The sequence below is a fragment of the Marmota marmota genome, unplaced genomic scaffold (assembly GCF_001458135.2).
Source record: "Marmota marmota marmota unplaced genomic scaffold, marMar, whole genome shotgun sequence".
Lineage (NCBI taxonomy): Eukaryota > Metazoa > Chordata > Mammalia > Rodentia > Sciuridae > Marmota > Marmota marmota.
Window position 1 is genome coordinate 5,571,770 of NW_025999895.1, and position 27,697 is coordinate 5,599,466.

Genomic DNA, 27,697 nt, shown 5'->3' on the forward strand with positions numbered 1-27,697 from the left:
AGGGCAGGGGCTGGGGCTGGACCTACCATGGTGGAAAACTGAGCATTCTGCCGGCTGCCCGCGGCAATGATGTGCTCCCACAGCTTCAGAGGGATGTTGGAGACGTGGTGGGAGCAGGTGATGGCGGAGCAGTGCAGGGAGGCCAGGTAGGGTGGCTGGACAGATGGCCAGCTTGCTGTCCGCAGGTCAATTACCACCAACTCCTCTTCGGCCAGCACCACAAGGGCATAGGGGTCATCAAAGGCTGGGGTACAGGCCAAGGGTCAGGGCCCAGGAGCAAGCAGTTTGCCCCTGCCTGGCCCTGAAGAAAGAGCTACAGCGCTGGAGCCTGGAATCTGCAGGTGCAGAGAGCCCTTGTTCTTGGCTACAAGAACAAAATCTTTCACCTCAGGGAGGCAGCAGGTGTGGGGAAGCAGCCTGCCTGTGTCTGCGCTGCGGAGAGCTAACTGGCCCAAAGCTCACAGGGAGGGACACACCTGGCTGGAACCTGGGCTCCAGCCAAGGCTGAAAAGGTAGAGTCCCTGCCAGGAACGGAGCCCGCCCAGCCCTCTTCCCTGGTTCCTGCTCTCCCTGTTCAGGCCACGAGCTGCGGCTGGGATATGCCCATTGACGCTGTCCCTGCAGCAGCAGCGAGCAGGCCTTTAGCACCCCAGCTGCCCATGGTGCATTGCCTTACTGCACACAACACCCTCTATCAGGGCCGACCCCAGCTGCCACTCAATAAACATGTCCTGAAAACTGGCTTCCGGGAGCCCCTCTTCCTAGGCCAGGCTGATCTTGCCAGGCTCCCACCTTATCCACCTGGAGAAACTGCTGCCAGCCCATAGCAGCGGCCTGGCTGAGTGCTTCTGCACATTCTGGAAGCCTCATCTGGCTGCACATCTGTCACAGATGGACATTTTCTGCTCCGAGGGCTTCCCTGCATGAGCACCCCATCCCAGTATTGCTGTCTGGCAGAGCCCATCCTGTCTCCCTCCATTTGCTCCCCTCCAGTTCTCTCCAGTCAGGCTTTTGTCCCCAGCAGAGAGCTTTCCTCTTGGTTGCCACGTGACCAGGTGTGCACCTTCCCCCAGCTGGGGCCCTCTTTTGCCTTTCTGCAGGTGCAGCATGCCGCCCACCCTCGTCTCCCAGGTCTCCTGCCTCTCTGACCAGCGCTCAGCTTCCTTCGCTAGATTCCACCAACCTCCGAGTTCCTACTATCTTCAGCATGCGCCAGGGCGGGTTTCCTCATGCTGCTTTCATCTGTTGTCCCCTGCGCTACTGGACAGCCTCACCTGCCCCGGGCTTTTCAGAGCTCTGCGTGGGTAACTCCAGAGCTTTCTTCTTTCCCAGGTCTTTGGTCAACATCTCCTCAAACTCGATTCCATTCAAGAAAGCCTGTTCCTCCCTGTACCTTCTCCAAACCTCCTGAGACTCGAGCCAATACCCCTTCCCATCCTGACCCCATCTTTCCTCCATGTACCTCCACCTAGACAAGGGGTTGACAAATCACAGTGCAAGGGCCAGAGCTGGTCCACTGCCTGTTTCTGTAAGATGACGCACTGTGTATGCACTGCCCATGGCTGCACTTGCTCTACAAGGGCAGGACTGAGGAGAGGGGGCAGGGACATCACTTGTTACCCGGTCCTTCATGGGTCTGGACCAAGGTCAAGGCTGACTGTTAGAACACTCCAAACCCAACCATGTCCTGTGCCCCCGTCCCAACCTGAGCTTCAGCACCCCCCCTCGGTTCCCACCTCCACCCCATGGGAAGTTCCCATACAGATCCTTTCCGAACAGAGGCCAGACCATGGCACCTTTGCTTGGGGCTCTCACCTCTCTCAGAATATACCTAAAGGCCTTCCGAGCCTCTAGTTTTACAATCTGGCACTGTCCCCGTCTGGAGTCACCTCCCTCCCTCTGTCCATATCTCACTTGAGCAAGCAAAGAGCTCTCCTGACTTCAAGTCTCTCATCCCAGGTCCCTGTGGGGCCTACCTTGCCCTCTAAGTTCATTCCAGGGGTGGCCTTGCTGGCCACCCTGCCGAAATCAGCCCGGTTACCTGCTCCCTGCCCCTGCCCCCTCACCTGGCTTTGCTTTTTTCTTGCCTCTGATGTTATTATCAGTTTTTTCCCTATTTCCCCACACTTGAGTAAGCCCTACCAGAGCAGGGACTTTGCTCCTGGGATAGGGCCTGGCGGGTGATGGCTGCTTATTAAATAAGAAAGTCTGCCCGGCAAAGGCCCATGGCAGAGGAATCGCACAAGAGACTCAGGGTGCCCACACCCTGCCTGAGGGGAGTAGTTCTGATCATGCACTCAACCCAGGCCACTGGATCCGATCTGGGGACACAGATGGACAATCAGAGGAGCATGGCCAGCCCTAGAAGGCCCTGGCTTTGCCTTGTTTTGCATTGCTGGGATTGAACCCAGGGGTACTGAGCCACCCCCCACTTTTTTTCTGATCTTGAGATAGAATCTCATTAAGTTGCAGGCCAGCCTCGACTGTATGATTCCTGCTGCCTCAGCCTCTAGAGCGGCTGGGGTCACAGGCGTGCGCCACTGTGCCCAGCACACCATTGGTTTTCAGTGTACGGCTCAGTGAGTTTCTCTTGGGAGGATCCTCTGCTGGGGATCAGAGGATCCAGTCAGCCAAGGGAAGCAGGGGGAGGCGACAGCCCAGTAGATTCCAGGCTCTGTCCCCACATGGCACTGACTGGTTTGAGGAAGGCAGCTCTGGAGCCCTGCTCTCAGCATCAAGTAAGAGGAGGAAGGAGGGGCCAGGAAAAAAGGAAAAGCAGGCTTAGGTCTCTTCTGTGATGGGGACACCAGGGCTGGGTGGGTCACTCACTAGTGGAGGAGGCCCACCCTCCTGGAGAGCTCCTGGAGGCCTCCTCCCAGATGTTGACATCAGCCCTTGCTGGTCTTGCCTGTCACCAATTTAAGAGGCTGACTCAGAGCTGGCCCCACACAGCTACCTCCCGCCCCACCCAGAAGGCAGGCTTCACTGTGTCTCAGCCTGGACCTTCTTCCTAAGCTTGGTGGACGGTAAATCTAACAAGGCGGATCTGTCCTCACTGGGCTAAGTCCCTCAGAGCCTGGGAAGGGCAAAGAAAGTTCAGGGCAGGCAGGAGGTGTGACCTGGTAAGGATGAAGCTCCAGGCTGTGAACCCAGTTGGGAGGACACAGGGAGGGAGAGAATGGAGAGACATGCCACTGGCCTTGGTGACACTTTGTAGCACTAAGAAGGATGCAGGAGGGTGGCTGTTTCGGCATGCCTGTGTAGGACCCTCCCCTTTATTTATGTGCCTACCCAGCACCTCCCACGCCTCACCCTCTGCCCTTTCTTGAAGCTTGCCTACCGGCTGCAGGGTCCACCTCTGCCAAGACGGTGAAGTCAATGACACGGGAAGTGAAGTCAAAGGCTACCTGCTGGCCATTGTGGACCACTGAGATGCAGTGGCGGTCCCCATAGCTGGCACGTGGCATGCCGCCCTGGAAGATGGTGAAGGGCAACCTGCGGGTATAAGGGGAAGGCTGGGCTGGGCTCCGTACCACCAAGGCAGCCTGGAGCTGGGCCTGTGGTATGGCTTTCCAGAGCACAGAGAAGTGGCCAGCCTTCATGGCAGAGCCTGGGGTGGGGTCCCATGCTGGGAGGTAGGCCGGTCTCAGGGTGACTGGCGGGGGCAAGGCTGGACCCCAGCCTCATGCCCACTGCAGCAGCCCAGGAGAACCTGGGGCCAGGCAGGATAGGCAGCCTCCAGCTGAGTCCCTGCCTCTACCTCAGGCCTTCCTGCATCGTTCTTTCTGAAGAAACAGGCCTGTGACTAGAAGGGTCTGTGACCTGCTTACTGAGACCATCTCTCTGGGAGGGTGGAAGGAAGGTGTATGTATGGATTTTGCAGCCCCTGAGAGGCATGGGTGGAGAGCCTGCCCTTCTCTGCCTACCTAGCACCCAAGACACACCTGCAGTTGTTCCCTAGGACCATCTCCCCAAGTAGTCCTAAAGCCTCTCTAGCCCTGAAGGGAGTCTCTGGGAGACAGAGAGGACAGAGCACCATACCTACCCCTGCCTGGTGGTCAGCCAGAAGATTTTGGTAATTGCTTTGCAAGGAAAGGGACCTAAAAGAAAAGTGGTCAGCTGGAACAAGCATATGCCGGTTCCCACCGGCACAGATTGCTCATGTGCAAGGACACCTCACACCCAAACCCTCATGTGGATCTGGGCTGGGGAGTCTCGTTGAGCAGTTCCTAGAGATAGCCTCAGTGGGCATCCAAAGTCTGTGTGGCTTTGGATCAAGCCCTGAGTCTCTCTGGGCCCAGGTTTTGCTTCTGTGAACAGGGTACCCCATGTCTGAATTCAGTAGACTAAAGGGACTCCTCAGACCATGAGGCACTGACCGTAAGGCATGGAGCTGCGCAGGGGCTCAGGTTGCTGGGCCTGACTGGACACAGGCCACTGGCAATGGCTGCCATCAGAGTGGCAAGTGACAATGAGGCGGCCATCCCGCTGCCAAGTGACATTCTCCAGTTGCTTTAGAGGGGGAGAGGGAGAGAGAGCAGTGGGTGGGACTGGGGCAGTGTTAGCAAGGTCTGATCCTCCCCTCCTGCCGCCCAGCGGCTGCACTGCCAAGTGGGGGCTGGGGAGAGCCACGAGGTATCCACCTGTGTCGGGGCACCACCTACCTGGTTACTGAGGAAATGACAGAGTACACGGCTGCCCTGCAGGTCCCAGATGACAACAAGGCCTCGGCTGTAGCCGATCAGGACCTGGTTAGGGTCTCGAGGGTGCTCCTGCAGAGCCTCTACCATCTCAAACACTCGCCGGTGGCGGGCCTCTTCTGGCAACCTGGAGAGGGCAGTGCAGTCAGCCCACAGCAACAGTGGCAGCCTGTGTGCCATCACGGAAAGGTGGCCAGGACACACTGATTTAAAAAATAAATAAAACCCCAAGAATGCCACCAGAGGTGATATAACCTTAAAGAAAGGCAAGGACGTGATTTCTGGAAGTCAACCTGGAGGAGGGATGGAGCAAGAAAGCGGGAGCTGTGATGAGGAAGGGCATGTGGGGACGCTCAGGGGCTGGCTAGAGGGAGGATCACTCTTAAGAATCGTGCAACCATATGGTCATATTTAGGGCATTTCTACAAGGAGGTGGTATTTCACAAGAAAGAAATTTTAAAGATCAACAAAACTCTATATTACTTGGCCCAGCCCTAGAACTGACTTCTCTTCCTCTTCTGGATCTGGAATGCTGACGTGACTCTGGAGGTACTGAGGCCAACAGAGAACCATGAGGCAGCAGACATGAGACCGAGACCCAACACCAAGAAGTCAAATGGGAGCCTGGACCCTGAAGGCACCCCTATACTGCAAATCAAACCAAACCAAACCTCTCAGCTTTCTCATACCCTATGCTGTAAGCAATGGCTTCTGTGGAATCAGAATTAGCACTGGGAGTGGGACTTGAAGGGTCACTTTCACTTATCTGTAAAGTTTTGATTTTTGAAGTGGATTCCAACATGAAGTATTACTTTGTGTGTGCACGCACATGTGTACACATGCTCTAGAGACTGAAGGCACAGACTCTTGCATGTGAGGCACAGGCTCTACCAATGAGCTACACCTGGTCCTGGTAAATTACTTATTAAAAAAAAAAATCTCTTAAAGTTAAGCAACGAAAGAATAACACCATCTTGGAAAACACACTGAAGCATCTGGAAGAACAACAGAATGAAGCTGCATGGCTGGATGGCAGCTGCTGCACATCCCGGTGACTGTGCTCCACACCGTGCCCACTGGCATGTGACCTCATGCCACCTAAGGCACGCTATTACTTAAACACTGGAATAACCCCATACACATAATTTTGCATACTGTTTTTCCCCTCATCCAATGAGACATGGCTGTTCTCTCGTGTGTTTGAACATCATTCAAGGCTTTTTTTGGGGACTGGGGATTGAACTTAGGGGCACTTGACCACTGAGCCACATCCCCAGCCCTATTTTGTATTTTATTTAGGGACAGGGTCTTATTGAGTTGCTTAGTGCCTCGCCATTGCTGAGGCTAGCTTTGAACTCATGAGATTCTCTTGTCTCGGCCTCCCGAGCCGCTGGGATTACAGATATGTGCCTGGCCGCAAGGCCATCTTACTGAAGGCAAATGATGTCTTTACAGAGCTGAAGGCTGCTGCATAATCAGATAGCACCCAACCACCCCACCTCTCACCACTGAAAGAAGTTCTGGAATGGTCATTGCCACACCTCTGTCTTTTCTTTTTTCTTTTCTTTTTTTTTTTTTAATATTTTTAGTGGTAGGGCTGGGCTTGTGGCTAAGTGGTAGAGTGCTCACCTAGCACGTGTGAGGCACTGGGTTCGATCCTCAACACCACATAAATATAAAATAAAGATACTGTGTCCACCTAAAGCTAAAAAATAAATATAAAAAAATTTAGTTGTAGATAGACACAATGCATTTATCTATCTATCTATTTATTTATTTATGGTGCTGAGGATCAAACCCTATCTGCTAAGTGAGAAAGGCACTGGAGTTTGTACACAGAGGGACCCACCCCATGAGCTACCTACCAATGTGTAGCTCATTGGTAGAGCCTGTGCCTCACATGCAAGAGGCTGTGCCTTCAGTTCCTAGAGCCCTAGCCCTAGCCCCACCTGTATCTTTTGTACATATTTCCCCTCAGGATAGTGACATGCTCAGAGTCACAGTCACCAGAGGTGGCCACTTTAAAAGCCTAGGTAAGTGTGGTCAAAGTGAAGGCCAAAGGAGGATTTAGATTGGAGGCAGCCTCTCTGCATTAGGCCCCTCCTTGCCTCCCCTCAGATCAGCTAAGGGGCGGGGAAAGGGCAGGTTCTCCCACCAAGGTGCCCACAGATGGCACCCAAGCTGGGCCCCAGTTGTGCCCTCCTGGTGTCCTGCAAACTGCTCTACCCTGACCTCAGGCACACTGCCCCAGCCCTACCCTGCTAAGTGAGAAAGGCACTGGGGTTTGTACACAGAGGGACCCAGCCCCATGCAGGAATCCTCCCAACCCTGCCCTGGCCAGATGGAACCTGCTTCAGTGTCACTCAGGGATGTGGAGAGTCTAGGCTGCCAGCTATGTGCTCTAAGCCTGGCCTAGAGCCCTCTAGGACCAGGGCCCCTGTCCCCTGGGACTGCAGAACATTCTGTCACTAGCAACCTAGCCCCCAGCAAGCCTAGGCAGGCTCCCTGGTCTCCCTTTGAGCCTGCCTCCCTCTGCTGCCATGTAGTCCTGGAGCAGCAGAGCACCGGCCACCTCAACAAACCTACAGGCTTTTCAGCCATGGAACCTGCACCAGTAGAAGCTCAGCACGTGCCCCAAACATAAGGCACAGCAGGAGCTGGCCCAGTGGAGCAGGGTTTGGGTCCCAGCTACCCTACGGTACAGCCCCCAGATTTTGAGACATACAATCTCAGGGAAAGGACACTGGACTGAGTTGGTAACTTCACACCAGCATTTTGGGCCTCACTTTCCTCACCTTTAAATTAGGTGACAGGTTACTTCCAAGATCCCTGTTAGGGCTACGATGCTGACATAAGGGGTGAGAGATTCTCAATTTGGGGGATAGGTAGAGAGTTGAGGGTTTCCCTTCCTGTCCCAAAGACTTTCCAGGAAGAAATAAACTCTTGAGACATATCTGGGGACCAAAGGGATAAGGCCATGTCCAGTGGCTTACCGCTGCAGCACGGCCTCTGAGCTGATGGTCTGGTCCTCCAGGGCACGGAAGCCTGGCAGCTGCACCACAAACACGTTGCCACTCTCGGTGCCCAGGTAGAGCAGCTCTCGGGAAGAATGAGGCAGGACGACAGTGATCTGTGTGGCACTGGGAGCAGCCCTGCCAATGTGGACAGCTGCCCATGAGTTGGCTGCTGCGGAGGCAGGAGGGACCCAGAGGATAGGGTCCTTAACAGCCCATGGAAGATAGGTCCCTCATGGTCTTTAATGGTTCAGAGCATCTCAACCAGGAAAACCATATTAGTCACTTTCTGCCAAGGTGGGAAACAGATGGTAGAGAGCTTGGGCTGGGACCCTCCTGCGTGACAAGGCAAGGGTGTAGGTGGAGGCTGCAAACCCACCCACTGCACTGGAGGACCTGAGCATGGGTATGCAGCAGCCCCGCACTGGCATGCAGATAACAGAGCCCTCAAAGGACAAGCCTGCCTCAGAGCTGGGTGTGAGGAGTAGGCTGGGCAGGGAGGGGAAGGGGCCATCCTCCATACCCTGGGGGGCCACGCAAGGTGAAGCTTTCATCCTCCTGAAGCTCTGACACACCACCTTTGACCTTCAGGCTCCACAGGTGCAGGCTGTTGTCATCTAGCAGGGTGACCAGCTGGCACTGGGAAGGGAATGCATGTGGGGACAGGAGTGAACCCAGGGCTGCTTAACCACTGAGCCACATCCCCAGCAACACTCCCCATCCCTTTTTTTTTTTTTTTTGGGTACTGGGGATTGAACTCAAGGGCACTTGACCACTGAGCCACACTCCCAGCCCTATTTTGTTTTGTTTAGAAACAGGGTCTCACAGAGTTGCTCAGTGCCTTGCTTTTGCTGAGGCTGGTTTTGAACTCGTGATCCTTCTGCCTCAGCCTCCCAAGCTGCTAGGATTATAGCACCATGATGCCCAGCTGCCCCCATTCCCTTGAGTCAGAGTCTCACAAAGTTGCTGAAGCTTTGAACTTGCGATCCTCCTGCCTCAGCCTCCCGAGTTTCTGGGATTACCGGTGTGTGACATCCTACCCAGCTGGGCCAGTTGTTTCAAAGAAGCCCAGGACCAAAAATCCCCAGCTACTCTCAGAGTGGCCTGAAAGCCTCCAGCTAAGAAAAGGGAGGTGGTCTCATGTTTTCCCAGCAGCCTCAAACTCCAACCCATGCCTCCCTCCACACACCACTCTTTCAGGAAGATGTAAGTGTATAAGAGCAGGGAGAAGGCCCTCAGCCCTCCTCTTCCCGAGTCAGCCCTTACCTGGCCAGGCAGGAAGTGGATCTGCATCACAGCATTGTTCTCCCGGTGCAGCCCCATGAACTCCACCCCTGGGGCACCATAGCTAGGAGAAGGCTCAGGAAAACCTTTGAAAGCTGGACCAGCCCTTGCTAGCCTGGAGCTGCAGGCTCTCTGGCCCAGGAGGCAAGGAGTACAAACGGAGAGAAGGGCTCCCCCTCCCTCCAGACATCAGTTCCCATGTGCAGGCACCTGGGGTGAGGGCAGACAGCAGTGGCCCTGGTCTAGGAACCTCAGCCAGTGACCTGACCTCTGAAGAAGAGTTTTCCCAGCCAGGTGTGTGGGGGGCAACTCTGTAGAAAGATGGAGCCCATCTTGGTAACTCTTAGGCTGCCCCTCCTACAACAGGCCCTTCAGCCAGCACCTGGTAGCACCTGCGAGAAAACATAGGCACCACTGCAGGCCCACCCCCAGCAGCTTTGGCCTGCGTCTTGGCACCAGGACTGGTAACCAGGATATATGGCTGTGGCCTGGCAATGATTAACTCTGGAGAAGGCTGGAGTCGCAGCACCTGTGCCCCTGTGCTGTGTGTACGCCAGCCCAGCCCTCCTGGGGACTCTGCACCCTCCAGCTGCCCCAATGCTCTGACAGAGGAGCAAAGGCCTACCTACATGAGGTGCCAGCTGAGCTACTCAAGGCAGTCCCCATCTCCCAACTGCCCTAGGCCCCATCCTAGTTCATCCGGAAATGCAGGTCAGATAGCCATGGGGGCCCCCAGATGCATGGCCTAGGCCATGCCTGCCGAGGAAAAGTCTCAGGGGCAATCTTTCCTCCTGAAACTTGTGGACTTGCCTCCAAAATAACCCCAGTTAACCAAAGCTGAGGCTTTGGGTAAAAAACCACCCCACTGGATGACAACTAGCCTCAGCCAGTGGAGGATGTCCCAGCCAAGCAGGATCCATTATGCTCTCCAGAAGAGGTGCTGCCCCTCACTGAGGGCTTTCCCTCCCTGTGACTTCTGCTTTTTACCAAGGAAAAAGGTAAACAAACAAAACCACTTCCAGGAGGTCACCTGCCCCCACTCACTGCACTCAGGGCAACTACCAAGCGGGAACGTGGGACTAGAAGTGTCACCTGTAATTTTTTTTGGTAGGGGAACAGGTAGCGTAGAGGAAAGCAGGGGAAGAAAGGCCAGGACTCCTTGAAAGGGTTGTGCCTTTGGAGCGACCCCCCAAAAAACCCCACCGTTGTAGCCTGGGCCAGGTACTAGGAAGGCAGGCACCCACCAGGCTCTGGTCCCGACACTGGTGTCAGGCCCTGCTCTCTGGGGCCCTAGCCCTCAACATAGCCCTTGCAAAGCAGGCCTCTGAGACCCTACACCCTGTCAAGGCAGAAGGACGGACACTGGGACCAGGCTTCTCTCCTCCCAGCGTGGTGCCTGGTTGCACAGAGGTTCCCTCACCCAGTAGGGCTCCATTCTTGAAATCTCCAGCTATGGGTGAGAAAGGGAACCAAGGAACAAGAGGAGACTAAACACACCCATCCCTCCCCAGTTTCAATCCTAGAAGGACACACAACAGCTCACCATACCCAGTCCTCTCACCCCTCCAACAACTATATCCCATCCCCCCGGAAAATCACGTTCAAAACCAGATCAGGAACATCTTGCTCTTATCCCAATAGCCCATGGGTTAGGAGAGAGAAGAAAAATCTCAAATCTCACTCCCCCCACTTGCTGGTGGGAGCTGGGCACTGGAAAGGATACAGCTTGACGGCTCCGGAGCGGGTGCCGATGGCCAGAATGCGCAGGGAAGGGCTGTAGCCAAGGGCACTGGGCTGGTGTGGGAAGCCATGCTCCACTGTCTGCAATAAGAGGCACGAAGACCAAACACGTTCAGTGTCCTTGTGTCCCCTCTGCCTTGCCATGGCTGGGGCTAGTGATAGGTGGAGCCATAGCCCAGAGTCGGCCCAACAGGAAGGAGAGGCCTGGGCCCTTTCACACCCCTCCCACCCACGCCCCACCTCTGCGGCCCATTTCTGACCCTGATCATTACTGCATGCTATTATTCCTGGCACCACACTGGCCACCTAACACTCCATAAGACCCCCAACTCCACCTGTGCACCCTGGTTGTTGACAGGCTTACCCCACCCTCCTGCAGTAGGGTGGGGAGTGGCACCATGGAGACATTGGTCCCTCAAGAAAGAAGTCTAGTGGTGCTACAGCTCCAGGTCCACCCCATACCCTGAGAGCATCCTGGCGTCCCTGCCCGGGTCTGGACTGTCCAAGGCCCCCTCTGCCTCCAGCTTGCTGCTTCAAATCAAGGGCCCTCCTTGTCACAGTTCTTCTCAACCACCTTTCCAGAGAGGCAATTTCTGGAGCATGGTTGCAGGTACATGCTTTTGTTCATTTCTTATTACAGAAGTAACATACACTGTAGAAATGTTGGAATGTATTTAAAAAAATCAAGAATTACCCTTTGATCCCACAATCAGAAGTAGTCCTCGCTAACTTGGGAAGTATATCCTTTGAGTCTTTTCTGTGCTTGTGACTATACACGTGTGTACATTTACTTAATTGTTTTGTGGTACTAGGAATTGAACCGGGGTACTGAACCACTGAGCCACATCCTCAGCCCTTTTTGTTTTGAGACAGGGCCTTGTTAAGTTGCTGGGGCTGGCTTTGAACTTGGGATCCTCCTGCCTCAGCCTCCCAACTTGCTGGGATTACAGGCATGCACCACTGCACCTAGCCTAGCTTATTTTTAATGAGGTTTTATTCTGTTTTTCCCTCAGCCTTTTTTTTGGTTTTTTTTTTTTTTTTTGGCAGTATTGGGGAAGAACCCTGGGCCTTGCATGTGCTACCACTGAGCCACACCTCAGCCTGTGTAGTTTATTTTTTTTTATTTTTATTGTTTTTAATATTTATTTTTTAGTTATAATTGAACACAATTATAACTCACTGCACGGACCCAGGGCCTCTCACGTGGGAGGCGAGCGCTCTACCGCTGAGCCACCACCCAGCCCCAAACCCATGTAGTTTAATAATGCAGAGGCATGACCCCAGTCACACCACAGATACACCCAGGCACGTGTAGCTTTGTCGCCTGGTTGGTAAATGCTGGAAAGCGACTTTTCAACAGCTGGAGAATACTCTCAAGGTGGAGCTGCCTCACTACCTGAGCTTCTGGTACAGCTAGAAGCTAGAGTTTCTGCAGTTGCCAACTGCACTGACCATGGTTCTGTCTGCAACCCTCGGCATTTCGGGAGGCAGCTGCCCCAGGTAAAAAGGCAGGTTGAAAAGGTTTGAAGGTGAACATCAGGCTTCAGATGGACAAACCGCCTGGGGAAAGGTTCTTGGTGCTACTTCTTAATCAGCTACTCCCAACCCCCAGGGGACACAGACACTGCTAAGGGCTTGGAGTAGAGCACAGCCATGCCAACCAGACTGCTTTTAACCAAGGAAATTGCCAAGCCCAAAACGCTGCAGCAACAAGAGGGCCTCCCCAGCCATCCTGAGCAGCTCTGTCGGGCCCCTGAGCATCAGGCCTAACAGCTTGGCACTAAAAGGCTGCCTGCCTCTGCCAATCCAGGTCAGGCCAGTCCAGTACCGTGGTTCACTAGAGGAGGCCCAGGCCAGGGTCAGGCCTAAAGGAAAGCCCCAAGACCTGCTGGGATTTCTGGAGCTAGAAGCCCCCACCCCACCCCCATTTTTCTTTGTGGTGCTGGGGATTGAACCCAGGGCTTGTACATGTGAAGCAAGCACTGTACAACTGAGAAGGGGCCCTGAGGAGGGGGAAGAGTCTGTACAGCAAATGGATATACCTGGATGGGACAGCCAGGAGGGCATAAAGGACCCTGCAGGAGCCTCTAAACCAGCCTAGGTCCCAGTTCAGTTATGTAAAAAATGCAGGCCCTGGAAAAGCCCTGGGTAGATAGCTGAGTATCTGGAATGTAAACATTTCCCTGAAAAGGAGGGAAGGGAACAGATAGGCTGTGTGGGACAAGTTCCCCTGGGGGCCCTGCCAGGCCTCAGGCAGCCACAGGTTGCAGGGGCCTCAGGAAGCCAGCTGCCAGAGATAGGAGTAGGTTCCTGAGAAGGCGACGTTTTTCCCATCACAGCCAGCAGCAGTTCAGGGTAAAGCCTGTGGAATTTGGAATTTGGAAGACTCTGGGGGAAATATCCTCCAGAGCTTGGTGGACAGTAGCAGGCCCCCCACCCCTGGCTGCCAGAGCAGCAGCCAGGAGCCAGAGGAGTTACAGAGCTCTTGCAATGCAGCTAGTGCCCCCAAGAAGTTGTCTTTTAAACTTTCCTGTATTTCAATCAATTTAAATATAAGAATGGATGTTCAATTCAGTTATTGGAAAACTCTTTGAGTATTTTTTTTAATATTATTTTAGTTGTAGTTGGACACAAAACCTTTATTTTATTTATTTATTTTTATGTGGTGCTGAGAATTGAGCCCACCTTGAACTGGCTAGATGAGTGGTCTTCTGCAACCCCAGCCCCAACAGAAAAGGGGCTGGGGTCAGGAGAAAGTTTCCAGTCTCCCTTTCAACTGTAAATCTTCCGAATCCCAAATAGAATCTAGCATTTTCAAGGAAAATTTATGACTGAATTCAGATGGGCTATAAAGTATGAAATACACCCAGATCTCAAAAACTTAGTATTAAAAAAAATACAGTAAAAAAAATCTCATGGGGCTCTACTCAGCAGTAGAGTGCTCGCCTAGCACGTGCGAGGCCCTGGGTTTGATCCTCAGCACCACATAAAAAAACAAATAAATAAAGGTATTGTGTCCCACTACAAAAAAACAACAACAAAAAAAATCTCATTAATTTATATTGCCTTCCTGTCAAAAGAACACTATTTTGGATATACTGGATTCAAGAGACTATATTATAAAATTAATTTCAAATGTTTATAAGATTTTATAATACAGCTTCTAGAAAATTTTTAATTACAAGGCTCATATTACAGTCCTGTTGCACCAATCCTGGGACAACTCTGCTTCAGGGCATCAGGGCATCAGCAGGAAACTAAAGCCAAAGAAAAACAGTTCTGCAGCTTTTTTTTTTTTTTTTGGTGCTGGGGATCACCCCAGGAGCTTGCGCATGCTGGGCAAGTGCTCTACTGAGCAACAATCCCCAGCCCCAAATTTATTTTGAGACAGAGTCTCACTAAATTGCAAAGGCTAACCTCAAACTTGCGATCTTCCTGTCTCAGCCTCCCCAGTAGCTGGGATTATGAGGTCTGGATCTGGAGCTTATTGTCAGGCTCCCAGGTCACAGATCCCATCAATTCACTGGCACTTCCCCGAACATCTCACTTGAGGCCCTCCTGCAGGTCAGTTTCTCTTCTCCAACTCACAAGAAGACAATGAAGTTGGGCCCATTCTTCCATCATGAACACGTATTCCTCAATTCCTTCAGTGTCATGGGGACACTGTGGTCACCGCTCCTTCCCATCCCCTCTTTCTCTTGCAAAGGGCCATTCAGAACAGGCAGTAAGTCAGACCCACTAGGCTTCCACTCCCCTCCTGCCTCTTCACTTAGTAAGCCATTCTGCTCTTGGGTCTCAGCTCTCTCCCATCAACAGGATGATACCCTGACTATCCTGAGCAGGGCTGTCCTTGGTGGAATACAAGACCCTCAGGAAAGCCACCTAGGAGCATGAGAAGGCTCTGCTCAGCCACAGTGCACAGGCCTTGCCTCCGAAGCCCAGCTTCCTCTGCGGCATCCCTGCTGCATCTCCTGGGACACCTTGCACAGACAACAGAGGAAGGATGAGGCTCCTTCAAGAGCAAAAGAAGGGGAGTGAGCCCAAGAGAGTGGGTTTGAATGTAAGCAGTGTGGCTCCCTGGGGACCCCTCAGCTCAGGGCATGCAAATCGACCCATAAAGCAGCTATAGTTCCAGCAATTTAGGAGGCTGAAACAGGACAACCACAAGCATGAGGTCAGCATCAGTATTTAGTAAAACCCCGTCTCCAAATAAAAAGGGCTAGGCTGGGGCTATAGCTCAGCTGGTACAGCGCTTGCCTTGCATGCACAAGGCCCTGGGTTCAATCCCAGCACCACACGCACAAAATCCCACACAAATCTCTAAATGAAGCAGTTTTCAGTACAGGGACTTGGGCTAGGCTGGAAGGTATGAGAAGACTTTTTGGGACAGGGAAGGAGAGATCTGGATTTGAAGACTGCGAGTGGCCAATCTATGAATCAATCAAAGGGACAGGGAGAAGCTAGGGAAACCAGGTAAGGGAAGGAACCAAGTTCTGTCAGGCACCCCACCCCTGCCCCAGCTGTCCCAAACCAGTGTACCCTGCCCACACTTTTGTCCTCCCTCCCCCAACCCCTAAGGGTTAAGCCTCTCCACCATCACTGGAGTACAAGGTCCATGTGGATAGCAAACACCCAGCCTTGTTTAGGGCCCTGGAAGAGGGAGTATGCAGATGGCCTCCCTCCAAGGAAGACGGACAGCCCTGAGCATCCATGTAGTCAAGAGGGGCAGGGGCTCAGCCTGGGGCAGCAGGCACAGCTCCTGGCAGGTGGGCACTGAATTCCCAGACCAGCCCTCCTGACCCAGGACCCCCGCTAACTCCAGCTGAGAATCCAAGGAGGCTGCCCAAAGCTCAGCAGCCTTGGGAACATCCTCCCCATCCCCCCACCGGAGCCCCCACGCTGCTACCTGGCTCAGGTGACCTCTACCAAGGGAGAAGAGAACAATGAGCCGTTGTGACAGGGAGTGGGGAAAGGAGAGCAAAGAGGCGCAGGAGGCGCCAAACTGCAACCTTAGTGGGTGTGGGAGAGAAAGGCCATCTGTCTCCCCAGCTCCAGGATCCAGGTCCCCAGAAGGGAAAAAAAGTTCACAAAAGTTGTTTGTCAGAGACAGTGGGGACCCTTGATCTTGCCCTCAGCCAGGGAGGGTCCCATCCAGGAGCAAGGACCTGAGGAGTCCTGATAGTTGTCAGGGGTGGGGATGGGGTGGGGACAGGGTGGGGGGAGAAATGTCAGGGACCAGAGCCCCAGGAGGCTGTGCAGGGCCACAGGGGCACACCCACCAGGCTGGCTAGGTGGCTCTCCCGATACTGGGTGTGGTCCAGCTCAGATTCCTTGCAGTTGGCAAGCAACCTGGCCCTCCCTGTGTGGCTGTCACCTGACACCAGGGGCCCAGCCATTGGAAAGCCAAGACAAAACAATCTGGCCCTGGGCAGGGGCAATTGGTCAGGAACACACTGTGTTCAGGCTCTGGGCAGGAAGGTCCTGGGCAGCCACCTCTGCAGGCTCACCCTCATGGGCGTGGCTGGCTCAAATGTGCTCAGGTTTCACCAGGGAGGTGAGCAAGTCCAAGCTGTATTCAAGGAAAGGGTTTTACTTTGCCAAACAAGTTCCCTTTCCCTCCTGAGTCACTTCCTTCCCACTGAGGAAGTGCTCCCTCATTAGGTCCTCAATGGCCCTGTCAGCCAACTGATTTATCTCCTCATGCGTCATGAAGACCTAACACACATGGTAAATGACCATTTTATAAGTGAAAACTGAAGTTCAGAGAGGTGAAATAACCAACCTAAGGCCACACAGCCTGGACAGAAACATCCTCATCCCTAGCCAATATCTGCTGGAATATGCTCAGGCTCTGCAAGCCCTGGAGGCCTGTTTCTTCACCTGTGGAGTGGGGACAGCATCCATCTCTGAGTCATCATGAGGATGAGATCAATGACAAGGCAAATCTTGCTATGGTCTTAACAGTGTGCTGGGCACCGTTTTAAGCAATTAAACTCAGCACACCAGCCTGGACATAGGAGCCGTCATGATGCTCATTTTACAGATGAAGAAATGGAGGAGCAGAGAGGCTCAGTAATATGTCCATGACCACAAAATAAAAAGGCAGCAGAGCTGGGGCTGAGATCCAAGTCATCTGGCTCTAAGTCCCCTCCCCTCATCACCATACCCAGTCCCCTGATGCCTGGCACACAGCTCTTGCTGAACTGGAGCTGTCCCTCTGGCAGCCAGCCTCTAGCAAAGTTCAGAGACTCTGGTCACAGTCACAACTACTGCCCAGGTATATGCAGCTCTCAGGACTCCTAGGGCAATGTCCCTGCTCTGAGGTATCTTGCAGGTAATGGGCAGAAAGGAGTTTGGCCAGAAGGTGCTAGAAGAAAAAGCCCAGAACTGGATTAGAAGCTGGTATCTGCAATCTGTTTGGGGATAAGCCTGAGATGGTGCCACCGTCACCCCCACCACACAGTCCCTTGCAGAATGGTCTTCAAGATGCAGCCCTCAGAAGAGGTAGGCAGAGTCCCCAGGCATAGACATTCTCCACGAGGCTGACTCTCGCCTGCATTTAACCTACGCCAGCGGCCCACATGCTACTCAAGGTCCAGCTCTGTATTGAATGCTGGACCCTCCCTCAGCTGAGGTCCTCAGGCTCCCCAAATACAACCTCAAGCCAATGACACCCATAGAGCCTGGCTGGTGGAGGCTGGAGCCACCAGTCATGTCCAGCACCTCAGTGTCTGCAAGCATCCACTGAGTCCTCACACCAACTCTGTGGACTGGCTTCTAGGATCATCTCTGGTCTAGAGGTGTGTGACCTGCCCAAGGTCATGCAGTGGGGGAACCAGGCAGCCAGGTACCAAGGATAACACTAACCACCGGCTCTATGAATAGAGTTCATTGTTGTTTCTATTCTGACCAGATCTAAACCATCAACACGTGTCACTTTCCTTCAGACTTGCCCCTGGGCTCCCCCTCCCAGCACAGACACCACAGCCATCCTGACCCGCCTCCCTGCCCTGTGCTCTGCCTCCTCCCTCCACACTGCCTCTGTCACCAGGCCAATGGATCTTATGTCCTGAAGAGTGCCCTGTCCCAGCCGCTCCCAACCAGGAGCAACTGCATTCCACACGAGACAATGTCTGGAAACACTGGGGGCTGTCACACCTGGGGGTGGCACAAAAGGCATCTGGTGGGTAGGATCTGGGATCATGCTAGACATCCTACAATGCTCGGAACAGCCCTGCAGCAGTGATGATCCTAGAAGCCAGCCCACAGAGTTGGTGTATGGACCCAGTGGATCGCTGCAGACACTGAGGTGCTGGACATGGCCCGTAGCCCCAGTCTCTGCCAGCTGTTGCCAGTGCAGGGTTGAAAAGCCTTGCTTTTGCCTTGCCTTTCAACCTGCTTCCTCTGGATTGTCCCTGGGATGTCTCCCAGCTGCTGAGTTTACCTGTTTCACTCAATAAGTGAAAATGTCCCGAGTGTTAGCTTTTCTAAATTATCGACAGGATTGCTCACTTCCCTGATCAAAATCCAGGCCCAGGACTGGGGTTGTAGCTCAGTGGTAGATCACTTGCCTTGCATGTGTGAGAAACTGAGTTCTAAACTCAGCACCACATAAATAGAGATATTGTGTCCCTCTACTACATCATCATCATCCAGGCCCAGACTCCAGGTTCTGGCCTCCCTTCTGTTCCACAGGCCCTGGGGAAGCCTGGGGCTAGGGAGGGCCTGCCAAGGGTAGGATCACGCCAAATCCGAGATCCTCCAGGAAGTGGCCTCACCTTCTAGTGCTACCCTTCTGGCTCCCAGAGCCTGAATGAGACTTATTTATGACTCCCTATTCTCTCACCAGCCCTCTCAGATTCTCCCCTTCCCTCTCACTAGAAGACATGGAATTCCAGGCCATCAGTCCACCGCCCTTCCTAATTCCTGAAGGGCAAAGGCACCATCACCTGAGATTGCTAGTCCCCAGACTTAGGGAGTATACCTAGTAGGTGCTCAATGCACATTTCCTGCATGTGAATCGAAGGAGGAGGCAGAGAAGGCAGGAAGAATTCTAGAAGCTTCACCTACCCCATGTCACATCTGGAGGTGGGGTTCTTAAGTTTGGGGACGACCAGTGGGGAGTAGGAATTATGAAGGGAAATATCCTCCACTCTAACCTCACCCTGGCCTTATCCACTGCACAGAGGAACTTGGAGTGGGGGTTAATCCTTTTGCTGAGCCTGTCTGTCAGGTTTCTGCTAGAATTGGCCATCTTTTCCAAGTGAGAGATCCTAGCATCATCAAGGGGGACAGAAGCACATGGGGTCAACCAGGTGCTCTGGTAGACTCTGAGGTTTTGAGACCCATATCTGGCACCCAACCTGGCTCTCTCAGGAGTAAGGATGGCAGGCCCCAAGTATCATGAGATTCCCCTATTCCCAGAACCTGCACCCTCATTTTCTATGACCCAAAGCAAGCCACAGAGAGGAGCATTCACTTGGAAAAGTTCTGATTCCAGAGGAAAATAGCCTTGTCACAGCTCCTTGGTGACCCCTTCTCCTGCAGTCAAGAAAACCAGGGGAAAATGGCAAGGCATGCTGGGCTTCCTGACCCACTCTCCCTATACAGCAGGATCTGGAGGGAAATCGTCACCCAAAGCCCCCAGTAGCTAACACTCCTGGGCCACTTAGCCTAGGTAACTGAAGTTATCTGGTTACACATAAAGTCCCTAACGAGCCCGTGGTATGGTGTGGGTGATGGGCACATTGTCTTGCAGCTTGTAGGCAAAGCTGGCTTTGAAGCAGATGAGCCTCTTCCACATTCTCAGACCCACAAAAAGCCAACTAAAGAGAATTCCTCATTTTCCACAAGGAGAGGTGCCTTTTCCCAACTATCCAGTCCAATATCCACTGTTTCCTTTTCTGAGAAAGAAAACCCCAAACCGAAGCCCCTAAAACAAGTCAGATCCAGCTGGGGAAGTGACTCAGTGGAAGAGCACTTGCTTAGTATGCCAAAGTCCTGCATTTTGAGGCTAAGGATTCTAACTCTAGCACCATTAAAAAAAAAAAAAAAAAAAAAAAAAGCCAGAATTCCACCTATGGGCATGTCCTGGAGGGTCAGCCACCCTGAGGGAGAGCATCATGGTGTACTCCCTGTAGGCCACTGGGGGCAGAGATCAAAGCAGAGGGCAGAAGGCTAATTACCCCCAAACAGCTCCAGATTGCTAGGTGGCACTGGTGAGGAGCTAAGCCACGCGGAGAGCCTCCTGTTTACAGGCCCGAGCTGGTCTTCTCAGCACCCATGAACAAGCCTTGTGAAACTTCCAGGGCCTTAGGAGCAAAATTGGGCTATCCAAAAGCCAACTCTGGCTCATTCTCTTCACCATCCCTTCTCTCTCACACAGACCTGGAGCCCACCAGAAGGAATCAGGTGGTCAGCCTTCAGGAAAAGCTGTGTTTTTCTTTGGGGGCAACTTGAGGATGAAGGGGACAGCCATGTCCTGTGCTTCCTGGGCCCCAAGGGCCCTGGTACCCCAGGAACATTATTATACTTTGCAGAGTTGGGTCAATGTCCTTTCATCTTTTTCTGTTCCTAAGCTTCCTTGGCAGCTCTGTGACAAGGTAGATAGGGCAGACTGTTTTATGCCCATTTCACAGGAGGGAAAACTCAGGCTTGATGGAGTGACACAGAGGTCACACAGCCAGCAAGAGACCAGGACAAGGAATCCCAGCTCCCGGCATTCCACTGCCCCTGCCCAGGAATGCCCTGTAACCACACTGTTTCCAAAGTCAGATTTCCAAGGGGGCCCTCTGGGCAGTACCCAGTAAGCACCTTCAACCAGGTGAAGGAAACCTGACCCCAGCCCCAGCCTCGGCCCTGGGAGGAACCGAGGTCTCCTGCTTCCCTTTACTTACCTTGTTAAACTGGAAAAGGTCCCGCTTCAGCCTCTCCCTCGCAGGGTCGTGCCCCGGTCTTAGGAACCGCCTCATCTTGCTTAGTTTATGGGCCCTGCCTGAGACCTGCAGAAACCAAAGGGGATGCTGAGCCCTGGCTGCCTCAGGCCTCTCTCAAACCCAGCTTCACTGGTGGCTTCCTGTGCTCATCCACAGTGTGGTCCAGGGGAAGTGGGAGAGACCTGGGGACCGGGCCCCAGCCTGTTCCTGGCTGGTTAATGCTCTAATGTTGCCCAGGCTTATAATGGGAGCAGAAGCTGGGGGAAGAAGCCATTTAGCCTGGCTTTATAGGAACAAGGAGGGCCAGCAGGCCCCGAGGTTAATTAGTTTAATTGTTAACCTGTTTTCTGAAAACCATAAAACTTGGCTGACCAGAAAGGGAAACTTCACAAGCCACCCTCCAGAGCCAGTGGGAAGAAGGAAATGCAAAGGCTGTCCTCCCACCCACAGAGCAGAGCTCTAAGGGACTGGGGAGAGGCCTGGAGCAATTCCAGGCCAGAACACAGCAGGATGACCTGGGGCCAGCACACCTGAGCCACCTATCCTAATTTCAGGGAGGCTCTCAAGGGGCTTTTGCTTGGTTTTTTTCCAACTAGCCCCAGTAATGGGGACCTGGTGGAGAGGAGAAGGCAATGTGCTCAGTCAGGGGTGCTGGTCCAGCCACTGGTGCTTGGGACCCAGGTCCAATCCCAGGGGGCTGCTAGGGTCTCTGTGGCAGGCTGTACCCCAGCCTTCCTGCTGATTTCTGCATCATCTTGTCTCTGGCTCTCCCAGTTCCAGCTCCCCTGAGATCTGATGGGGCAGGCTCAGAAGGGCTCCTTTTCCCGGGGGCTCAAGTGGAACATAATCAGAAAAGAAATCTGCACCCAATAAATAAACCAGCTCAAAGCCCCCAAACCATCCGCCCACCAAAGAACGCATTCCCAGCCCAAGAGGAAACTATTTCTGGATTATCCTTGGGGGAAGGGGAAAGTTCTAGTTTCCGGCTTCCAGCAGCAGGGCCTCCTACTGACCACAAGACACCAAGGCCTGTCTCTGGGAACAGAGGGGCTCAGGCCCACCCTGGAAATGGCACCATTCATTCCACTAGATTATAAAGGGGAGGCAAGCAGATCCTAACCCAGAGAAGCTTGATCTGGGCAGGGCAGGTAGAGACAGGCCAGCTCAGTGTGCTAAGTGTTCTGAATAGGGCAGACAGAGGGCATAGTCCACACAGGGGAGGGGGTTCCGATGCTGAAGCCTGGAAATTTTGGCTTCGAAGAAGGTGACAAAAATTAAAAACAAGACTGGGGATGTAGTTCAGTAGTACAGAACTTGTCTGGAATGTGCAAGGTCCTGGGTTCAATCCCCAGTGGGAGGGGGCCACCAGGTCAGGACTTTGCATATCAAAAAACCTTATGGATCTAAAACTGGGGCTTCTTAGAGGCAACCCCTCACAGCATGCAATATGCATGTCAGAGTTGGGGGGTTTTCTGGCCAGGAACTAGGGCTTGCAATGCTGGAAGGGGTCGCCTCTCTTCGCATTTATGTGTAAAACAGAGGCAGAAGCCTACCCCCAGCACAAGTGAAAGGATCAGTTACCTCCAAACCAAACACCTGTGACTAGTTTTCCAAGACAACCACAAGACCACTGCTCATGGTGGGGGATAAGGGGGAGGTGTGTGGGGGCACCAGACTGCAGCGAAGCCTCCCATTCCTGAGGGAGTGCAGGCAGCTGTAAAAGTCCTGTTGCCCACTTCATCTGAGGCCCCACAGCAGGCCAGAGAACACACATGAAAGCCTTGGGGGCTCCTGGGATTGGAAGTGAAAACAGACTCAGGCAGTGATCTCTGCCTCTGGACAAACAGCTGAGCCGCCGCACATTCCAGCCCAGCCATGGGGGGGAGGGTGTTAGCCCTGGGCTCCAGGAGAGCTGGCTCTCCCACCCCTGGGCCGAGGTCATTGGGTCAGAATCTCGAGGAAGCTGGGAGTGACTGCCTGGAGGAAGAGAAGGTACTCAGACTCCAGGGAGGGGACAAGAGGCCACAGGGCCATCTGTGCCAAGGACCCCACACAGCTTAAAGGTGAAGGGTGGGTGGAGGGAGGAGGAGGGGAAGAACACCCAGCCATCCACCCAAATGCCCCCCAAGCACCTGACACACACCGGGCATTGTACTAGACCCCCTGTGTGATACTGTCATTACATTTAAAAAATTTTTGCTCAGGTGATCTGTACGCATTGTAGAAAAAGCAAGCGAAGTATACAGAGGAGAAAACCCTCCCTGAATCTGATCAGCCTGGGTGGTGTGCTGGTACATGTCCTGACCACCTCTGCACTCTGCATCTGAGTTTGTGAATGTGGCTCACTCAACATCTTGGCAGGCAGCTACCTGAAAGGAAGTGGAATGTCCCCATTTAGATAAGGAAAACAAGAACCGGAGCTGTGGGACTTGTCCAAGGTCACCAATAGGAAGTGGCAGAACTCAGCTCTGACCCAAGGTCTGCCTAACTCCCTAATCAAAGGGCCTGGAAGGCAGTGGAGGCTGGCTACTGCAGCGGAGGAAATGCCCAATTATATCCCTGCAGTTGAAAGGCAGGGACACTGGGCATCTTCCCTCTGGCCAGCAGCTCTGCACCAACCAAGCAGTTTGAGGCTGGGAGCCTGGCCACTACTTCCAGGGTGCTCGTGAGATCTGGTCAGGCAGGGCTGGGTGGCTTCACTGCTCATTCCACGGGTACCTGGACCCCCCACTGGTCTGAAGCCAGAGCCAGAGCCAGAACCAAAGCAGGGCAGGCCCAGCACCTAGCCCACAGTGTAGCCTCTCAACAGAGAAACTGCCCATGTTAAGGCAGGAAACCACACCCCCTTCTTGAGGGGGATAGGTTTGGGCCTGGCTAAACTGACCTCCAGGCAGCCCCTCAACGACACCCACCCCAAACAAGGAAATTCTGTGGAGAAGCCCAGGAAGCCAGGCCCAGCTTCCATACTGCCTGGTGTGGAATAAATCTGCCTGCTCAGTCCACTCCTAGGACCAGGGGACTTAAAGCAAACAACCCTGCTCAGGTCCCCTAAAAGAAGGAGCAGGGCCAAATGCAGAGTGCCTGGCACAACGCTTGGCACGGAGCAGGCCTTGTCTTGGGGTGCCACTGTTATGGGAGGGGCAACTTTTAAGAAGACAAGTCACTCAATAGGATGAATTTTTTGTGGGGGGGGTGCTGGGGATTAAACTCAGAGACACTTAACCACTGAGCCTCATCCCTAGTCCCCTTTTTTATTTTTTATGAGACAGGGTCTCACTAAGTTGCTTAGGGTTTCACTAAGTTGCTGAAGCTGGCCTTAAATTTGCAATCCTCCTGCCTCTGTCTCCCAAGCTGCTGGAATTACAGGAGTGTACCACCATGATGGGTCAATGGGATGATTTCTGCCAGTGAACAGGATATAAAAAAAAATGAAGATGCTGGGCTGGGGTTGTGGCTCAGTGGTAGAGTGCTCGCCTAGCATGCATGAGGCGCTGGGTTCGATCCTAAGCACCACATAAAAATAAAGATATGTGTCCACCTAAAACTAAAAGATATTAAAAAAGAAAATTAAGATGCTGAGATCTGGTGGTCAGGCATTGGGAAAGCCTCAGTGCCCATTCCTTCATTGGGGCCTGTGCACTCACTGTGCTGCCTAGCACACTTAGCCTCCAGATGCTCAAATGGCCCTTCCTGGCTGAAATTGCAACCTCCCCTGCCACACTCTCCTCCGTCCCCTCGTTGCTCTTCTCCTTAGACCTTGCCCTGCTTCAGCACACTGAAGAGTTTACTTATTAACCTTGTTGACTACCTAGGGAGCCTTCCACAGGAAGCAGCTGTCTCACTCAGTGAGTTTTGTCTCTTCTCTCACTATAGCACCCTCAGTGCACAGGGTGAGCCTCACTCCTAAACTGCTGAATGAATGAATGGGCGTGGAAGAACAAAGTCTCTGCTGTCTGAACTGGATGAAGCTTAGGTTGTAGTAAGATTTGCAGGCAGAGCGGTTTGGGCAGCAGAGCAGCAGTTGTGAAGCCTCAGGTCAGAGCAAGCTTGCAGATTCCAGGAGCATGAAGACAAGTCAGGGCCTCGGAGAGACCCACACAAATGACATGGGAGAGATGAGGGTCAAAGGTGGGGCCTCTAGAGACACAGTGAGGAATTCCAGTTTGACCCCACTGGGAGCCACTGACAGGACTGAGCAGGCGCCTATGTGGACTGCCCCGCCCCACTCCAAGCCACATCCCCTCGACTTGGCCCTGTGCTGGCTGCCCCACCTACTCAGCCCCACCTCCCCAATGTTCCCTCACTGTGGTCTCTGAGCTGCTGCTTGTCCTTTCCAGGAACACATCAAGTTACCTTCCAAAAGGTCATCCATCTGAACCTGTCCTGACCATTCTCACTGTGTTCCCCCTGCATTCAATGGCACCTTGAGCTCAAATGATCCCTTAAAACTGCTGTGGAGCTGGACATGGTAGTCCAAATTTGGGGCCAGCCTGGGTGACCTGGTAAGATTCTGTCTCAAAATTAAAAAAAAAAAAAGGAAAAGAAAAAAGTCTGGGGATGTAGTTCAGTGGTAGAGCACTTGCCTAGACTTGTGAGGCCTTGGGTTCAATTCCCAGTTAAACACATAAAATATACACACACACACAAAAAAAAAAAAAAAGAAAGAAAGAAAGAAAGAAAAGAAACACCTGTTGTGGATAGGAACACCATCAATTTCCACAAACATTTACCCTAGCCTTAGTAAGCTACTGGGAAAATAGAGAAGTGGCCTAAATAGCCAATGACACAGGACAGGTGAACTGTGCACAGCCCCATGATAGAGGGATTGCTGTAATGGAAAGGGCATATGACCCTTCAGGGAGAAGGAAGCCTGTGTACGAGGCTTCCATGAGCCAGGTAGAGTCTATTTTTAATATTTTACATACAGTGGGGTGTGGTGTGCATGCCTGAATACCAGCTACTAGGGAGACTGGGGCAGGAGTATCACAAGTTCAAGGCCAGACTGGCAATTTAGCAAGACCCCCAGCACTTAGCAAGACCTTGTATCAAAATTTAAAAAATAAAATAAATAGGGGTGGGGATATAGCTCAGTGATAGCTTGTCCCTGGGTTCAAGATCCAGTACTGGGGGAACAAAAGGTTCATATGTAAGCTACATTCTGCAAAGGTTATGGGATTAGTGGTGATTCTTTTCTTATGGTTTCCCGCCTCTTATGCAGGGTAGATAAGAGGATCAGATGGGAGAGGGATGAAGCCCCAGACAGTGGCCAGGTGTGAGAGTGGGCCTAACTTCTGTTGGTGGCATCACTCAGCTATCTGAGGGCACAGGCACACATGTTTACCTGAATGGGGAGGGACACCACCTGTAGAATCTGAACAGGTATAAAAGCTAAGAAAGCCAGGTACTCAGGTGGGTGAAACCAACTACTAAGAGGGACGTGGAAAAAGAAGCAAGTTCCAGAGCCTCACAGGCTGAGGAGCCCCAGATCCCCAGGTTCAACACCAGGAAGGGTACAGGGCAGGCACTGGGGAGTCTACTTTGACACGGGGCTTCCTAACAAGAAATACCTCTCCATTACAGCTTCTAAAGATTACCCAACCTTGGGCTCCATCCCTGCACATCACAAGTTCTTTCCATGACCAGGCCAACCTCTGAGCTATATTCCTGCTTTGTTCCTACAGGGCCAGGCACCCAGGGCTTAGGGACAGCCCATGAAAGACTCACTGACCTGGGGTTGATCCCCATCTATTTCCTACACAAGTCTGTGCCTTGTGTGTAGAATTAGCCTGAGAGTTCCCTGTAAACAGCTGATCCAGCATTTGCCTTCTTTTCTCAAAGCTCCAATCACCCCTTCACTGCCACTAGCCAGCAGAACATTCCTGGGTCTAGGTTGGGTCTTCCCACACTCTTATGACCTGCAAAAAAGAGGGAGCCCTCTGCTTGGAGATATAGAAAATTCATACCCTGTCTTCCCTTCCCATCCTCTGCCTGGACACCACGTTACCTCTGGGACACGTTACCCTCCCCACCAAGACCAGCAGAGGCAGAGAGAATAACTGCATAGGGTGGGTTTGTCTTGGGCTCCTTGCTCTAAGGGGCAGAGCTGACTGTGCCCCAGGGAAGAAGGAAAGGATGGGTAGCCTGGCTACTCTCTGATGGCACTGTTAGGGTACCTGGGCTAATCTGCCCCTATGATCCCAAGGTGTTGTCAGGCTGAACTGTTCTAGAGGTGTGGGACGATCCAGCACCCCAGAAGGACCCTTGACAGCCCAGGAATTTCAGCTGATCTCCCAAGGAAGTCCACAACCAAGGTGGAATTCAAGACTGCTGGGTTGGCCCATGGGAGAGCAGACTCGGAGCCACACCCAGCATCACCCTCCTGCTCTCTAGGAATGCACAACATAGGATTACAAACCCTCCCCTCTTCTCCCCTTTGCTCAGGTTCCCCATAGCCTGTTACTAATCAAGAAGCTGCCCTTGCTTCCCCGACATCCTGTGTGAGGTCTGTGTGTGGCTTTGGCCTCCTGTTTGGCGGATGTGAGAACACCCCTGCACCTCCTATTGACGGGAGTGGCAGGGCAGGGCTGTAAGCCACTGGGGCAGCTGCTGACTGCTCAGTTTCTGTCCCTGCCTACCCAGATGCCCATGGCCGCTTTGCCAGGGTCCATGTTCCCTTGAAAAACCCAAACTCCCAGCAGCAAGGAAACCTGGGCTGAATCACACCTACATGGAGAACACAGGCTGAGGTGAGGGGACCAGATAACTGTTCACTAATGTCTTACGAAATAAAAATCACTGAGCACTATGACCAGATACTACTTTAGATGATTCCCATGCATCATCTTATTTCTTTCTTTCTTTCTTTTTTTTTTTTGTACTGGGGATTGAATCCAGGGGTGCTTTACCACTGAGCTACATCTCCAGCAATTTTTGCTTTTTTGATTTTGAGACAGGGTTTCATTAAATGTCTTACAGCCTCGATAAGTTGCTGAGGCTGGCCTTGAACTTTAAATCCTCCTGCCTC

General features: G+C 52.9%; 1 protein-coding gene across 12 annotated transcripts in view; it reads right to left on the reverse strand.

Annotated features, from left to right (window-relative positions):
* Llgl2 (LLGL scribble cell polarity complex component 2) overlaps positions 1–27,697 on the reverse strand; it is a 37,713-nt gene that overhangs the window by 5,650 nt on the left and 4,366 nt on the right. For 11 of the 12 annotated variants that reach the window (XR_001505546.1, XM_048797866.1, XM_048797872.1 and 8 more), the window contains exons 2-11: positions 20,635–20,739; positions 10,722–10,819; positions 8,981–9,062; positions 8,238–8,353; positions 7,694–7,852; positions 4,665–4,827; positions 4,380–4,512; positions 4,046–4,100; positions 3,341–3,495; positions 27–244 (exon numbers count right to left, since the gene is read on the reverse strand). Coding sequence is in view for 11 of the 12 variants with exons in the window: in XM_048797866.1 (XP_048653823.1) it covers positions 27–244; positions 3,341–3,495; positions 4,046–4,100; positions 4,380–4,512; positions 4,665–4,827; positions 7,694–7,852; positions 8,238–8,353; positions 8,981–9,062; positions 10,722–10,819; positions 20,635–20,709 (1,254 nt within the window). In the remaining variant the exon portion in view is untranslated. The remainder of the gene's footprint in view (positions 1–26; positions 245–3,340; positions 3,496–4,045; positions 4,101–4,379; positions 4,513–4,664; positions 4,828–7,693; positions 7,853–8,237; positions 8,354–8,980; positions 9,063–10,721; positions 10,820–20,634; positions 20,740–27,697) is intronic. The other variant, XM_048797873.1, reaches the window with a different exon arrangement.